The 17614-nt window shown below is 53.4% G+C and overlaps 1 protein-coding gene across 1 annotated transcript in view; it reads right to left on the bottom strand.

Moving 5' to 3' along the window:
• Positions 1-17614, bottom strand: part of NOL4L (nucleolar protein 4 like) — a gene marked incomplete at its 5' end in the record, with an annotated part of 131482 nt that overhangs the window by 57211 nt on the left and 56657 nt on the right. The window contains 2 exons of the mRNA XM_082644853.1: positions 7135-7244; positions 16314-16425. Coding sequence (XP_082500979.1) covers positions 7135-7244; positions 16314-16425 — 222 coding nt within the window. The remainder of the gene's footprint in view (positions 1-7134; positions 7245-16313; positions 16426-17614) is intronic.

Here is a 17614-nt window from a genome sequence, read left to right as displayed (position 1 = left end):
AGAGAGAAGGAGCAGATCCCTGTTTTAATCCCTCCTTATCCCATAATCTGGTCTAAAATATTAAAAAGTGAATGTGGCTAGCCAAAAAGTGCAAACAACCCAAATGTCCATCAACAGATGAATGGATAAAAACAATGTGGTCTATCCATACAATGGAATATTATCCAGCCATAAAAAGGAATGCAGTTTTGACACATGCTACAACATGGATGAACCCTGAAAACAGGCTAAATGAAATAAGTCAGACACAGAAAGACAAATATGTGATTCCACTCATATGAGGTAGCTGGATGGTCAAATTTATAGAGACAGAAAGTAAAACAGTGGTTACCAGGGGCTGGAGGTGGGGGGAACAGGGAATTATTGCTTAATGGTTATAAAGTTTCTGTTTGGGGTGATGAAAAATTTTTGGAAATAGTGGTAATGATTGCACAACACTGTGAATGTACTTAATGCCACTGAACTGTACACTTAAAAATGATTAAAATAGCAAATTTTACATATATTTTACCACAATTAAGAAAAAAGTGAATGTGGAGAGCTTTTCAGAGTGGACTTGTTTCCTTCTCCCCTAAGGAAGATGCAAGCCTGAGAAAGTTTCACACTTGGAATGTGCTCATTTCCTGCCCCAAATCCTTGCCTGGCTCCCGAGTGCTGACTGAGGAAAGGGCTGTCTCGTGGCCTTGCTTGCAAGAGGTGCATGCTCTGAGTCCCCTCCGCCTCCTCTTCTTCCTTCTCCTCCTTTTCCCAAACTGGCTCTGCTCTTCCCCAGCCCAGGTCCTCCTAGAGCTGTTACCCCTCAGCTTCCCTCACCTGGGCCCTCTTTGCTGGTCCAAATCTCATTTTAAAATAAGCGAGTGTCGGGCTTCCCTGGTGGCACAGTGGTTGAGAGTCCGCCTGCTGATGCAGGGGACACAGGTTCGTGCTCTTGTCTGGGAGGATCCCGCATGCCGCGGAGCGGCTGGGCCCGTGAGCCATGGCTGCTGAGCCTGCGCGTCCAGAGCCTGTGCTCTGCAGCGGGAGAGGCCACAGCGGTGAGAGGCCCGCGTACCACAAAAAAATAAATAAATAAATAAGCCAGTGTCCCCTGAACCGCCTGGCAGGTTCCTGGTCCCTTCTTTTTTTTTTTTTTTTTTAAGTTTTTACTTCCCCTCAATGATGATAATAGCTACTCTTTTTTTTTTAATTATTAATTAATTTATTTATTTTTGCTGTGTTGGGTTTTCGTTTCTGTGCGAGGGCTTTCTCTAGTTGTGGCAAGTGGGGGCCACTCTTCATCGCGGTGCACGGGCCTCTCACTATCGCGGCCTCTCTTGTTGCAGAGCACAGGCTCCAGATGCGCAGGCTCCGTAGTTGTGGCTCACGGGCCTAGCCGCTCCGTGGCATGTGGGATCTTCCTGGAACAGGGCTCGAACCCATGTCCCCTGCATTAGCAGGCAGATTCTCAACCACTGCGCCACCAGGGAAGCCCCTTGGTCCCTTCTTGTTTCTGTTTTCTTGTCCTGGATTACAGTTCCCTGGCTGCTGTCTTGTCCCCTCTACTAAGAAGAGCTCCTTGAGACCAGCTACGCTGTCTTACTCATCTCTGTGGCGCTGGTCTCTCGGACAAGGTCATTCACTGCGTCTATTAAACCGAGGCTGCATAATAACATTACCACCGACAGTAGCAGAGGTCACTGAGATTTCCTCTGTGCTTCTGAGGTGTCCAGCACGGTGCTAAGCGCTATGCCTGCTTTGTGTCATTTAACTCTTGGAATAACTCAGTGAGGTAGCTGTATTGTTATTATTCTCAAGTAACGTGAGGAAAAAGGAGCATGGAGGGGTGAAATGGTTTGCCCAGAGTCACACAGCTGGTAGGCGCCAGAACTGGTACCGTCAGCAGGACTCCAGGGTCTTTGGTGGGTGGGCTGGAGTCTTGGCTGAGAACAGTGCTGCTCCACACTGGCATGGAGGGCCAATACTTTGGAGACCCCCCCCAACTCCGGGGCTCTGGGCAGGGGGCTACCCTGCAGGCCCCACTTGTGTGGGGGGGAGGAGGGAAGCCTGCCCTCCTCCCCCAACCTCCAGGATCCAAGGAAAACTCAGGGCCAGGCGAGGGCTGCAGAGGAGAGGGAGGCGGACGTTAAGGAAACAAGTAAGAGCCTCCATCACGTGGGTTTAAACAATGGAGCAGCGCACCACTTCACACGCTGCTGGGAGAACCATTAAAACCATTAGCGGGACATTAGTGCTGCTCCAAGAACTGGAGACACTGGAGGCGGAGGCGAAGGAAGGTGCTGACAGCCCTCCCAGCCCTCCCGCTCTGGAAAGAGCAAGGGGTTGGTGGAGGAGCGGTGGGCACCGAAAGAGCCTGAGCCAGGGGTTGCCCTGGGAAAGTTGCTGAGCCGCCCTGGGTCTCAGCCTCCGCTACTATAAAATGCAAGTATGTGTCAGGGAAGGAACACAGATGATTTGTCTTCCTCCTTCGGATCTGGATCTGATTTCTACAACAACAGGGTCTTGGTTCAAACACTGCGATCTCAGGAAAGATCAGGATCACGTCACCCGTTAACGGGGATATCAACTTATACACGCACCCCTGCAGGTAACTGAGCGTTCACGAGGTAGGGGGCGACCTCCACCCCGCCCCAGCCCCCTACCAAATCCCTCCTCCCGTATTTCCTTAAGCATTATATTTAAGGCGGCTCCCAGTTCCCAAGCCAAACAAAGCTCTCTGCCTGCTCTGCCAGCGTCTCTGCCAAGGACATTTTCTCTCCACTAGCCGTGCCGGCGATCTGACATTCAGTACCCAGGTGGCACACCGCCTCGGATTCTAAAGAGCACACCCTCCTCCAGGAAGTACAGGGAGAAGCAGGGCTTGCGGCCATGGCAAGTGCACAGGTTTGGATGGAAGAGGTCTGCGTTTCAGCTCATGTTAGTGGCTGTGTGACCTTGAGCAAGTACGGAACCTTTCTGAGCCTCAGCTACGAACCTATAAAGCGAGGGCGAGGATGACAACGTGACCCTGCTGAGCTGTGAGGGCGAGGGGTGAAGTGTGTAAAGTGCTGAAACAGCATCCACCCTGCTCACTCCCCGTCCCTCCTCTGTTCCTCCTCTAAGCTCTTCCTGCAGACCCCACAGCGTTGATTTCAGTTTTCCTTGTCTCTCTCACTGAACTCTGAGAGCCGGCAGGGCAGAGACTCTGTTCACCAGTCTTCTCAGCACCTGGAACCATGCCAGTTCAAGTGCAGGATGGATGGATGGATGGATGGATGGATGGATGGATGGACGGGTGGATGGGTGGATGGGTAGATGGGTAGGTACGGGTGAGAAAGGAGTGAATAACAGGAAATGATACAACCAGCTTATCTGGTAGGTGGAAACATCAGGGCCCAGAGGGTAAGGAGACTGAATAGGATGGAAAATCAGCATCAGAAAAGCAAAGCAGGTTGTAAAATGGTGCCTACAGGATAATTCCCGTTTCTATTCAATAGTCTGGAAGGGTGGACACCAAAATATTCACAGTGGTCTGTGTGGTGAGATGATGGTGATTTTTGTCACCATGCTTTTGCTTTTTGGCAACTGAGGCCGTGTGTATTTGTGTAACTAAAAACAATGTATGAAAGAAAATAAAATGAGACAGACAACAAATCAGTGGCTGCGTGAAGATGAGACCCTAACATTCCTTTGGTGCATCTTGCACGCAACCCTGAGAGGGGATTTGAAACATCAGCGGCTGGGGGTGCACTTGCTGGCCGCCTCTGGCCCTATGAGCTCGGCCTGCACCCCTCCCTAGGACCCCATCTTATCAGAGAATGCTTTGGAACATTCTCCGAGACAGTCCACATCTCATGAAATCTTCACACCCTCCCCGCTACAAGAAAATGTATTAATCATCAGTACAACTAAATGTGATTTCAGTTTTATATCTTTATGACTGTTTTCCCAAGTAAGCGGGAAAAAAAATTTTATCAGGCTACCCTCGCCTATTTTCAGCTCAATGTGGCCACCGCAATGACAGCTCCTGGGGGGTCTTGTGTCTTAGGATGGAGCTCCTGGAGGGTGGAGTCTGACCCCTAAATGTCTTGCATGTTGAGGACACCATAAATAAATTTGCTGCAATGGATCAGATGTCAAGAATCTTTTTTGTTGGTGTGAACATTATTATTAGATTTTCATATTACCTAATGTCCTCTGTGGAGAAAGACCCATTTCTCAGCACATTAATCCAACACAACTGGACAAAAGGTAACACGATTCTGTCCAGTTCACAAGCACACTCCACCACCTGTTCGTTGGCTGCTCAAAGCCAAGTGAGGGGAACATGTTCTACTTGCCTCACTATTATAGTGTCTCCTGGATATCTAATGCTGGAAAAAAATGAATTCTTAGATTTTTCTCACCCAGAGTTTTTAGATGTAGAGCTTTGCTCAGTATTAATAAAATACCATTTATCCCAGCTCCCGTTACTTTAGATTTGGGTTTGTTTTCCGTGTAGCCTGCATGAGTGATTTGTAGACACTACAGGTGTCTTCTGTCAGCAGGCCTTTTGGGGTCGCAGGGATGCTGCAGGGAATGAAACTACTTTCAGAGCCTTGTCTTGGGACATGGGGTTTGACAGCAGCAGAGGTAGTCCTGTGGCTGCGTTGGGATAGGGAGCCATTCACCCAGTCCTGCTCTGACTTCACTACAGGAAAGAAGCTACCAATTCAAGTATATGTATTTTCAGTTCCAACTCAAGCTGAAGAATCAAAGACATCTGGGTCCTTGGCCCTTCCGTGCTGCTGCAGATAAATAAACTAGTGAGCAATGCGACTTCTTGTTTGCCACGTGCCTGGCTATAGAACTGGGCTAACGGTGCTGGCTGAGAGGCTAAGGCCTTGAGTGCTCACTGCAGTGCGTGGAGTGTGGGAGACTGACAGCTGAAGGGCCCCAGGCATGAGGTAGGGTGCCACTTCTCCTGCCAGGTGTGTGCAAGGAGGGTCTGAGCCTTTATTCCCTACCACTGGAATGTTCAGATGATCCCCATCTGGGAAACCAGAAATGGAGGCTAGGAAGACACAGTCAACTCCACTGTCCACTGAGGTCACCCCAATCTCAGCCTCAGCCCCAGCCGCAGCATCCTGGGGACAAACACCTCCCACAATTCTCCCTCCCTTTGGGAGTAGCCTGAACCTCACCAGGGCAACTTATCCATCTTGTTACATGAATTTCCGTTCATTCACAGATGCGCATCAAGTGCTTATATGCCCAACACTGTGCTTCTCCCACTTTTCTTTAGCTACAGAACTCCTCACACTCTCCGCACCAGCCACACCAGCCTCACAAATTCTCACTGGCGCTGTCCTCCCTCGAGCCACAGGGTCTTTGCACAAGCTGTTTCCTCAGCCTGGAGCTCTCTTCCCTTCAGATCTTGATCTCAGCTCAAGCACCCCCTTCTGAGGCAAACCTTCCTGACCCCTGCCTCAGTCCCCGCACCGTGTCCATCTAAGTACTCATGGCACCATGAGTCTCCTGCCTGGCACTTGTCACAGCTGCACCGTGATGGCTTATTACCATTTGTGCGTAATTTTTTCATGAGTGTCTATCTCCCCCTAGATCATAAGGAGAGCTAGGATTAGTAATGTCTTTGCTCATCCCCAGAGCCTGGCTCATGGAGTGGGGCTTCATAAATATTTGTCGAATGACTGAATCCTTGCTAATGTACCTAACCTACAGTCTTAATGCCCCACAGACAGTAGGAATTTGTATACCAAATGAAACATAACAGAATCCATTAATGAGGGATCACAGAGTGGGCTACACTGACCACTACTGGTTCTGGGGGTGAGCTGGATGGAGCGCCATTTTGTAGAAAAGAAAGAGCCATGGGGCTGTACCCTGGCTCTTTGGCTGTTCGAGTGCCTCTGCTCTTCACCCTGCGTGGTGGTGTTTAGATTTTATAACTATTAACAAAAGCAGCACCCTTATAACTGGCATTCCTGCACAAAAACAACTTTGCCATTGTGAGTTGAAAACCCAACACCATTTTCCCCACTGACATCGTTTATGAGTACATGAAGTTTCTTAGGGATGCAACCATCATAGGATAGACCATCTCAGATGAAACGACACAAGAAATGCAGACAGCTCTACCACCCAGAGTGAAGCTTATTTCATTTGACCTTTGGAGGCTGTAAGGATGGGAGGGCACACCATGCCTCCTCCTCAGGGGAGTGCAGAACTCAAGCCAACCAGCTCAGATCCTCAAACTGGGTGCCACAGCCCCAGATGCCACCTGAGCACGTCCTGAGCTGACTGCAGAGCCATCACCCCCTGGGCGGACACACGCTCAGGTTGTCAAGGAGACCAGCCGTACTCAGGACGGAATGCACCCAGGGCTGGAAGTCAGACTTTCAACGGAGGAGAAAGAACCCATTCCCCTTGGCAGGCCTCAAAGATACAGTAGGTTCATATGTCACAACAGATGAAAAAACTTGAAGCGAGGGGTTAAGACATTATTACTCCAGTTTTGGGGGCAGTGGCGGGGAGGGGGGTGGCACTCACCTAGTCCTTCTCTGAAAGACAGTCAGGCTACTTGCCTTGCAAAGGGCTAGAAGGTGGGCTGTGCAGAGAGGCAGGCAAGAGGGGTTTTCTTTTCATAACCTGTTTCCATGGTGCCTGACAGCCCTGGGCAATCCACAGCTGGGGAGTCTTGGACAGCCGGGGAGGGGGAACCCAGGGCCTTATGTCACCCAGGCCACCCTCCAAGGCCCATCTTCCTGGCCTGTCTGGGCCCCAAGGGTGACAGAAGCCACAGGCAGGCAGCAAGGGCCCCCCCTCTCTCGGGGGAAAGGAGCCGAGTGATGTAGCAGACAAAGGGCAGAGCAGAGAGAGAACAACCCAAGAGCCAAGGTGGGCAGCTCTTACCCACCCCCTTCCTCGCCCCTGCCCTGAAGGAAAGTTTCACTGAAGACCCAACAGACCCTCTAACTAGGAACACATTCCTTCCCTCCCCTCTCAGCCTGGACTGCATGGCCCAGATAACCAGATAAGGGCCTCTTTGATTTCCAGTGTGTTTACACAGGCTGTGGCCCTACGTCTAGGAAAGGATCAACCACATCCAGGCAAGTCAGGGCGCCTCCAGTGGGGGCGTGAGGGGGGCAGACGCCTTACCTGCTCCTGGGAATTCATCACGCGCAACTTCATCTGCTTCAGGTACGTAGAGGTGAGGGGCATGTTGTAATCGATAATCCCGGAGACCAGAGGAGAGGGAGGCTCGTTTTCTGGCAGAAAGAAGAAAAGGAAGCCCCTTTCAGCCTGTGCCGTGGGCCACCAGCAGCCTGGCACCCACGTGGGGGACCCAACACAGGGACTGAGGAGGAGGGAGGGGAGGCCGGAGGTCGCTGACTGGGGGCTCGCCCGCCGTGCCTGGCCCGTGGACGTGGACTGCATGACGCTTAAGTGCCAGTGTTTAGTGAGAGAGTTCACCTTTGAAAACCAGGGATTTCTGACTCTTTTGAGAAATGGAAGGTCTGGCCGCACAGGGCCCTCACTCCCACGTGGCAGACACCCACTGCAGCTGAGCAGCAGCCGCTCATTTTAGACAGGGTGTGAGGGCTCCATTTTGCCACAGTCCCCACCGCTCCCTATTGCACTGCACACTTTCACTCAACGATGATGCCTGCCAGGCCCCTGAAGTCATTTAAGTTTCCAACGCCGGCCTAAGCCAGCTCACGTGCCACACTGTCCCACCCCATCCCCCATCCCCCACGGTATCCCCCCCAAAGCACCATCAGGGACCACATCGCTCACAGGTCTGGGCCAGGCCTCCAGTATGCCCAAATTCTAGTTCCTATTTCATCACACAGAGAGGAGCATTGTTCCTCCCATTTATTGCTTTCTTGTCCTGAACATCAAAGTAACTCATATCCCTTTTGTAGAGCATTTGCAAAGTGTGGAAAGTAAAATTTTAAAAACCATAATTGCACCAAGAAGCTTGGCATATGCTTGTTTATTTTTTCCCTGTGATTTCTCTTTTTTACATACTTGATATCACAATGCATACAGAGAATTACAGTCTGCTTAAAAATTTTTTTTTTGCTTAACATTTTCTCATAGGCATTTCCCCCACCATCAAAAATCTCGTTTTGCTTTGCAAATATAATTTTTATAGCCCTGTACTATTTTATCATATTTTCCTTAAGTCATTCCTTTATGATTGATTACTTAGGCTGTTTGCTATTGGGGGTTACTATAAACACTGCAGGGAACATCTTTGTGCAGGAATATTGGTCTGTATTTATGATCGTTTCCTTTTTAGACCAGACTCCAAGACATGGAATTTGTGGGTCAAAGGGTAGGAATACTCGGAAACTCTTGAAATGTCTGGCCATGCTGCCTTCTGCAAAGGCTCCTGCAGTGGACACTGCCCAGCCATTGTGTTCTGCATCTTGGGTGCCACTGTGGGTGCCGTTTAGGAGAGACTGCAATGGCACAGGAGTAAGTCAAGAAGACGAGAAGCATGATTCGATGGAGCCCGTCACGTCTCTCTCCAGTCCAGCTTCCCCTTCAGATGTCTCCTGCTGTGACCAAGCTCGAAACCCTGGAGTCACCTGCTGGGACCCGTCACACGAAGTGGGGCCTCATTTCGTCACTTAGTCGCTTGACCTGGCTTCACCCTCCGTCCAGGGAATAGTCTTGGTTACCTGTTCTCTGGTTGCCTCTTCCCCCTGTCTCCAAGGGTGCCAGGCCTTTGACCCATGTCCCCCCTGGTGCCTAGTTCTGTTCACGGGCTGGGGTTTGAGTGGTGCGAGAAGCGGGAACGACTTCCGGATGGACCAAAGCCTGCACGTCACCACAAGCACCGCGCCCAGGAGATGCGCTGGACGGGAGCGGGTGACAGGGCTGAGGTGGAGAGAGGCAGGGATTTGTAGAATCTGCCGCTCCAGAGCCAGAGCCCAGGCCAGACAGGCCCCTGCAACCTTGAAAACGCTCTGCTGAGGGAGAGAAGCCAGACACCACAGCACAAATACTGTGTGATTCCATGTGGATGGAACATCTAGAACAGGCACATTCACAGAGACAGAAAGTAGAAGAGGGCTTCCCTGGTGGCACAGTGGTTGAGAATCCGCCTGCCAATGCAGGGGACACGGGTTCGATCCCTGGTCCAGGAAGATCCCACATGCCGCAGAGCAACTAAGCCTGGGCCACAATTACTGAGCTTGTACTCTAGAGCCCGCGAGCCACAACTACTGAGCCCACGTGCCACAACTACTGAAGCCCATGTGCCTAGAGCCCGTGCTCCACAACAAGAGAAGCCACCGCAATGAGAAGCCCGTGCACCGCAACAAAGAGTAGTCCCCGCTTGCCACAACTAGAGAAAGCCAGTTCGCAGCAATGAAGACACAATGCAGCCAAAAGAAATTAATTAATTAATTTTAAAAAAAGAAAGAAAGTAGAAGAGAGGTTACCAGGGACGAGTGTCTGGGAATGGGAAGTTACTGCTTCACGGGTCCACAGTTTCTGTTTGGCGTGATGAAAAAGTTTTGGAAACAGACAGCGGTGATGATTGCCCAGTGGTGTGACTGTAACTAACACTGAGTTGTACACTTAAAAATTATTAAAATGGCACGTTTTGTATTGTAAATATTTTGTCACAAAAAAGAAAAAAGGCAAAAAACACCCCAATAAAGATGTATTAAAAAAAACCAATAAAGGTGTATTGAAAAAAAAAACAATAAGGATGTACACACACACACACACACACACAAAGTAAGAAAAAAGGCCCCTGCAAACAAGGGGGAGAAACTACCCAAAGGGCACCGGGCAGTTCCTACTTGGTGCAGATAGAAACAGCCCTGTAGAATACAGGGTCCATGCGTCTTGGGGTGGTGTCCTTCTGGTGACTGTACAGCTTGAATAACATTTCTTATCAAGTTTCATAAAAATGCAGAGCTTTGTTTTGCTTTCTTTTTTTTTTCCTTTGGGCCGCGCCATGCGACTTGTGGGGTTTTAGCTCCCTGACCAGGGATCAAACCCAGTCCCCCTCAGTGAAAGCAGTGAGTCCTAACCACTGGACCACCAGGGAATTCTTTGTTTTGCTTTTTAAAGCTATGTTGTCTTACGCAGAATTTCTGTTTGTCCAGGAGGAGGTAAATGTCACTAATAAAATGTCTCAGAAACTGGCTTGGAATGGACCAAACCTTTCTTTTTATTAAGGGATTTCCTCTTGGTCTGTGGCAGAGGGGTTCTCTAACACCAGTGCACACTGGCCCCTCTGGCACAGATGCCCGGTGCTGTGGGGAAACTAAAATGCATTTTTGTGACCTTGGGTCCTCTTCTTCTTGCTGCCCCACCACCAACCCAGACGTGACCTCTTTCAACCCAGGGGCATGTTGGGACCTGGCCTCCGCAGCTCCATGAGGTTGGATACAATATGTGAGGCAGACATTGCAGCCACATTGAGATGATGTCACTCCAAAGAGCCGTGGTTCCTGTTTTGGAATGTGGGTCTTCAGATGGAGGATTCTGCCATTTCCATTTCATTTCCTCCAAGACGTGGTTGTCTGCTGAAAAGCTGTTAGACAACATGGTAGGTGAGAAGGGACACCCACCCTCAGGGTCGCCGGTCAGAGACTCAAATGAAGACTTCACCAGCTGCCATGGCGACTCTCTGTGTTTTGTTGTCCATGGAGGCCGGACACTGTGCTCCTTCACTGATGGTCACCCGTGTCCTGCCTGAAAGCCATGACTACTTACAAAAAGGTAACTTTAAAAAAGCCAGGTATAGCTAGGTTTAGGAGAAAAACCACAATGGCTGGGAAGGCACTCTTGGGGGGCGGGAGAAGGGGTCTTCCTTGGCCTGTTCTCTCCACAGCAGGTCCACAGATCAGAAACTGCTTCCAGTGCCCGGAGGTGAGCCAGGAGAGCTCGGGAAGAGGAGGCCGGATGCCTTCGTCTGGGGACGCAGGGACATCCCGGGCACACACGAATCCATCCGAGATCGGTGTGCAGTGAAATGCTTGCATCTGCAGTTCCAGAAGTGAGGGTTCTGTCGGGGAGGCGGGACCTTGGTGGGCGGGACACATTCCAGGTGAGGGAACATGCCAGGGAGTTGGCTGTGGGAGGCCAGAGCTCGGCCACACCACAGCAAGAAGACAGGCAGGCAGGGTTTTTGGCAGTGGGAAGCCACATGGTTCCGGGGGTGGTAAGTGCCACACATGAAGATGAACAGCTTACAAGGAAAGAGCTAAGGAGCAGGGCCAGTGGGGGCTCCATGGAGTCCAGTGCTCGTGGGGGGATAGGGGATGAGCTAAAGTGGACACATGAACAAGGAAGAAGTGGCTTCCCTGAGCTCTGACGGGCAGGCCAGGTCCCCGCTGTGGTCAACAAATACAGTGGCCACGCCTGAGCCACTACAAGTAACCTGAGACCACGGGTGAGTTAGGAGCTAGGAAGGGTCACGGAGCTGAAATAACCCAGTAGGTTGCTGGTGAGAGAAGCAGAGGAACCACACAAAGAAATGTTTCGACACCTTTTTGCCAAGAAAAACTGACACCAGCCCAAGCACTAGTCCTAGTTTTACAGGCCTTGAAAATAACCAGCGATGTAGAGGTTCTCCCAGGGCCAAGCCGAGAGCTGATCACAGCTGGGCTCCAGGGACATTTGCCAATCAATGCAAATTCCAGCTGAGGTGGTGGCCCGGATCCTCCAGGTGGAACACAAGGTGGCAATTCTCATGAGTTTCCCCCTACAGGATGGAAGAACTCCTCCGTCCGGAGACATCTGTAGCTTCTGGATGCTGGGGTGAGACCTCTCGGGGTCAGAGCTGGGGGTTGAAGGACGTGTGCATGACGAAGGCCTGGCACAGAGGAGCCTCGAGGGCGGCCAGCCTGCCATGGGGCTCAGATTTGGAACTAGAGAAGCCAGGCCTGGGGCTGGCTCAGATGAAAAAGCCTCTCTCCCAGGGAAGCGAATCAATAGGTCAGCAAGTCTCCAAGGAGCACTGATGTGTGTGCATTCAGGGTGGGGACGGTGGGGGGAAGGGCGTAGGGACGGTGTCCGTGCTCAGCTGGGCGGGACTGATGGTGAGTCCATTAGCGCTCCAAGGAGGAAGAGCTCACAGGGCTGTGAAGTAGCTCCAGGCAGCCTTGTGGAGAGGGGATCTCAACAGGACTTCCATTCAATCACGCAGATGACAGCCACTGAGTCCTGCCAGAGCGCCACGCAGACCCTCCTGCGTGGAGCTCCCAAGGACTCCGTGCGGTGGGTGCTCGTGTTAATGACCCTACTTTACAGATGAGGCAACCACACGTGGGGAGGCTACGCGACCTCCCCAGGTCGTATAGCGAGTGAGTATGAGAGCCGGGAGAGGACAGGCCAGCACAGGAGAGACTTCAGGGGCAGAGGAATGAGCCGGGATGGGGTCACATGGGGCAGGACAGGAAGGGGGGGGTCTGGAGGGGCCAGGCAGGGAGGGGGTTGGAAACCACAGAGGAATCTGGGCCCGGCTGCAAAGGCGCTGCCACCTGAGTGGATGGCTCTCGCTGAGGAAGGGACCCTTCGGTAGGCGAATGGCGGCGTTGCCCGCTGCTAACTCCTAGTCTGCAGCCATGCAAACAGTATTCCATCACATCAAAGAAACGTGAAACGTGCTCCCGAGGCCCCTCACCCCTGCAGCCAGAGCTGGGCCCAGGGCACACCCAGTTCTCATCTCTGCCTCCTCCAGTCCAGACTCAGGGGCTGGTGGAACAGGAGAGTGGAGCCGGCAGGCCCTGGAATCTCCCATCCTCGGACTTCCTGATCCTCGGCAGCCTCCTTTGTTCGTGCTTCTGGCGCTGGGGGAGGGCACAGGACTGTCCAGCCCCCCACCCCCCCACCCCGCCCCCGTGCCGGGACAAACCACTGAGCAGGGGAGGCTGCTTTGCTTCCTTTCTTTCTTTATAACATGAGGCCAGGAAGCGAGGCGTCCTCCCAGCAGCCCCTCGAGAAGTCTCCATCCTGTTCCCTGGCCCCCTCTGGCCCCACCTTCCTGGGACAGGAACCTGGGGCCTGCCTCTGGGCCTTGGGGCAGGCTCTGATTTCCCGGAGGGCGGGCGAGGGAGGAGGGAAGGCTGGCAGAGCAGGGGTGCCTATGAAAGAGCGGTCGGAGCAGCTGACCACATCCAGAGAGGCCAGCATGGCAGGCGGAGACAGGATCTCCAGGCTCTCAGCTGGGGCAGGAGAAGGGAGAACCTGCCAGCTGGTGAGGGTGGTCCAGGCGCTACTGCCTCTGGCCATCAAGCAAACACGGGAGCCTTTCAGCCTCTAAGGCTCTCCACTGGCAGCCTCCAGAAACCAAACCCTTCCCTTTTGCCCAGCGGCCAGGTTGTGGACCCAGGGTGCTCACCTGGGTGGGTGACTGACCGTGCATCTCCCCGTGGGACACCTGGACATTGGCAGTCTTGTGCCTGGGTGGTACAACAACATGGGGGTAGGGTGGGGGAGAGGCTGATGCTCCCTAGGCACCCACTACATCAGGCGCCTGGCAGAATGGGCTCGTTTAATTCAATTGCATCCTCATGAAAACCCTGAGATGGGGGAATTCCCTGGTGGTCCAGTGTTTAGGACTTGGGCTTTCACTGCCATGGGTCTCGGTTCAATCCCTGGTCGGGGAACTAAGATCCTGCAAGCTGCGTTGCGTGGACAAAAAAAAAAAGAGAGGGAAGCATTACTCCCATTTGTTGATGGGAAGGTAAGTTCTTCTGCCTTCTGGGGACCTCGGACAAGTGATTTCACCCTTCCACCTCTCTGTGCCTCCTTTCCTTAGCTGTAAACATGGACAGAGCCCTCCCAGGATCATAGGAGCTGTTATGAGCAGTTGGTGTTCAGAGAGGTCCCTGAACCTGCTGAGGGACACACAGCAGGGAGCAGGGCGGCACACCCAGGCCTGCCAGGCCCCAAGCCCACGTCCTGAGACACTGAAGCCACGCAGTCTCCTGCGCCCTCAGCACCTCCTCCTCTCCCTGCGTGGGAAGCTCCACCCCTGGGGACAGGGAAGTGGCGTTCTGCCCGAGGACAGGCAAGGATGGGCACGGCGCAGCCTCACTCTGCCTGCCCTCTGTCTTGCTGGAGCGAGCCCCTGGACAGAGAGGCTCCAGCCCAGAACCCACGAAGCTGGCGCGTGTGCTCTCTGCCTCTCCACCTCCCTTGGTCCCCCCTCCCTCCCCCGGGGGTGGGGGCACGGTGGCAGCAGGAGAAGCAGCAAGCTGCTGCTGTGCTCGGCATCCTCCTCAGATGAGGAGGAGCGGAGCTGTAGCCCTGGAGACCTCGCTGCCTCGACTGGGGAGTCGGGGAAGTGAGGCTCGTCCTCCCCACCAGCATGGAGAAGGGAGCAGAATAGAGCCTGCAGACGCCCCAGAGCAGCCCACAAACACAGCCCCTCTTGGCCTGCCTCTGTTTCCCCCAGGTTCTGTGTCTGACTCTGCCAGTTGCTATGGAAACGATTAGGCCAGCGCTGGAGGGGACAGGGGGACGGGCGGGCAGGGACCAAGCGGCCACCACCAGGGCCCGCGTCCCTGGGACCCAGACCCAGGCAGGGTGGGGAATGCAGCAGGGAAAGCCTCCTGGCCCATTGGCAGGTACCAAGTGCTGTCTTGGTGCAGGGGTTGCAGCTGCTCAGTGGGGGCCAGGCCACGTGGGGCAGGGGCCTCACTCAGGCCCCACATGTTATCACAATAACTGCCACAGCCATGGCTCACTCCTCCTGCATGGTAGCCCTGTGCCAGGTACAGGGATTAACTCTCAGATTTCATCAGAACCCTGCCCCCCCGCCACCAGGTAGGTGCATTATTAACTCCATTTCACAGATGAGGAAACTGAGGCTCAGAGAGGTGAAGTCACTTGCTCAGAACACACGGCTGTTGAGCAGCAGAGCTGGGATCTGAACCCACCCAGTGCGGCCCTGGAGCCCCTGCTCTTAAACCAGGAACCCAGCACTTATGAGGGATTAACTAGATTAATTCCTGTCCCTCATACTTTAGTGGCCATCCAGTGAGCTCAGTGAAGTGGTCAGGGCCTAATGGCCCCCAAGGACAGGAAAGCCTCTGGGTTTGGTGAGGTGGCTGCTGTCAGAAGTCGTATCAGGGACTACCAACTAGGAGGAAAACCTCACTCGACACCCATGCTCCAATTCCTTTGCTGTCATTGGGCCTCGTTGTTGGTTTTTCCACGTATTTGGTGGACACCACTTGGGCACCACCTGAGTAAATGGCTCACCCTTCATTCCGAGTCTGTTCCCATTCTCAGGCAAATGCCCATCGACCTCAGCAACTTTTGCGGGCCTGATGCCTAGAAGCCCTGATAAGTCACCCACCGGGGCATCATTTCTCAGTGCTGAGTTAGTCATACCAGCCAAACATAGCGGCCTGTCTCGCTATGCCAAAGCCACCTGCGAACAGATGGTCCAGACTTACTGGAGGCCTCTGGGATGTTCAGGTACAGGCTGTGGGAGACTGAAGCGGGGGTCCTTGCTGCGTCTCACTGGGCAGGGTAGAGCTGGAGAGCTTGGATGTGGGTCTAAGGGACCACCTTCGGCTGATCACAAGTACTCTGGGCATTTTCTTTTTTTTTTTTTTTGCGGTACGCGGGCCTCTCACTGCCGTGGCCCCTCCCGCCACGGAGCACAGGCCCCGGACGCACAGGCTCAGCAGCCATGGCTCACGGACCCAGCCACTCCGCAGCATGTGGGATCCTCCCGGACCGGGGCACGAACCCGCGTCCCCCGCATCGGCAGGTGGACTCCCAACCACTGCGCCACCAGGGAAGCCCTGGGCATTTTCAATTCTAACGAATCTGCACAGATCTCCTGGGTGTGCACTGGAGGTGGGGGGCAGGGGACAAATACTTAGGGAGGCCTGCTAATGGCAGGTGGGTGGCTATAGGGTAGGAGGGTGCACGCAGTGGGGGGTGTGCTCTTGTCCTCAGAGACTGTACAGTCGGGGCAGTGAGACCAGATCCACGTGCACACCGCCTGGGGTGAGATCTGGGGGGTGAGTATTGCAGAGCTTAGGGAATGGGGCGAGGTGGCCATTTCCATCTGGAACCTTGGTGGGAGAGGAGAGTCTTGAAGGGCAGTAGGAATGCGCTATTGGTTTTTAAGTGAAACTTGGCATTTAAAAAAAGTTTTTAAAAAAACAAACCTAAAATGAGGCTCTCTGGGTAGCTCCATGGACCCACACTGGCCTCTGGGAATTGTGACAACTGCTGGCCATGCACTTTTCTGTCCGTGCCAGCAAAGGACAGGCCCTTCTGGGGGAGAGCCCCTCCCGGCAGAGCCTCCCCTAAGCCTCCAGCACGCCCACCTCCTCCCCTACCTTTGGGCTCCAGGCCGTTGGAATTAAAGTGCATCCTCTTCTGACACTCTGTGCAGCTCATCAGGAACCGGGTCACAGCCTCTCGCGGAAGGAAGGCGTAGGTCTCGGCGATCTGGGGGAGAGAGGAGGTTTGCTGTTACGTGGATCCATGGGGAGGCGGCTTGGTCACCGGTTCACCAAGGGCTGTGCTTTGGTGGCAGGCACTTTGCCTTTGCCAGGAAGGTTAGGGATTTGGGGAGCAAGGAGCAGATGTCTTAGAGCCTCAGCCATGGAAATGAGTCAGTACTTTTGCAGAATACCAGCAGTTTTAAAATTTTAAATTAAAGAAGCTTAAAAATTGAAAAAGCAAAACATTGAAACATCGTCTAGTCTTTAACCTATGTTCTCATAAGTTGGGAATATTCCTCTCAACATATCATTGCAACTACTGAAAAATGACTTGATAAACGTTGGTCTAGGGTAGGAGGAGACAACTTCCACAATTCGAGATGAAGAAACTGAGCCTCACTTATAAAGCTACCGGCTCCGGGCCTATAAACGGAACCCAAAGCTCTACAGGCTATTCCTTGATCTACTCACAGATCAAGAGAGCTGTGAAAGGCTGATGCCAAGCGGTCCGATTTTTCAAATTGGACAGACTCTTAGGGACCCCCATGTTCCAGGTGAGTTTATGAGGCCCAGAGAGGTGAACCAATTCGCTCAAGATCACACAGCTCCTTAGAGCAATGCCAGACTAGAACCCAAGCTCCAGGTCACGCCCCATAGCTGTCTCCAGAGGGCCTCCCCTAGCTCGGGAGAAAGAGTAAGCAGTGTGGGAGGGAAGGTGAAAGAGATGGGAGGCAACACAAGAAAGAGACTGGGTGGGGGAGTGGGGAAGAGCGGGGTGTGGGCCCAGAAGCTCAGTCCTCTCCTCTTGCTCTGGGTTTTGGGAAACCCACTGGTCCTGGTTTGGCTGCCTGAGGGGGCCAGAGGGACCTCTTGGACCCGGGTTTCCTGGCTGAGGCCGGTGGCTGCCCAGTTGTTGGTTTTCACGGTTCCCAGAGCCCGGGCCCTCCCGCTCCTCTCCACTAAGGGGCAGCACCACCCTAGCATTCCGCCGTTCTCGCCGCAGCCCAGCCAGGAAAGTTGGCCAAGGGTGCTGGTCAGCCCACAGTAGGAGGGGCCGCTCTCCAGGACGCACCTGGTCTGCTCCTGCGGGGTGGACACGTGCCCAGCCCCATCTCTGTGGTGGCTAGGAAGCAGGGCAGGGTGAGGCAGAGTGGATGGGGTTGGGGGGGGTGCCAGGGCCCCCCCCCCAACCC

This window comes from Mesoplodon mirus, assembly GCF_964341445.2.
Source record: "Mesoplodon mirus genome assembly, chromosome: 15".
NCBI lineage: Eukaryota > Metazoa > Chordata > Mammalia > Artiodactyla > Ziphiidae > Mesoplodon > Mesoplodon mirus.
Note: the sequence above shows the minus strand (reverse complement) of the source record. Positions and strands in the feature narration are given on the sequence as shown.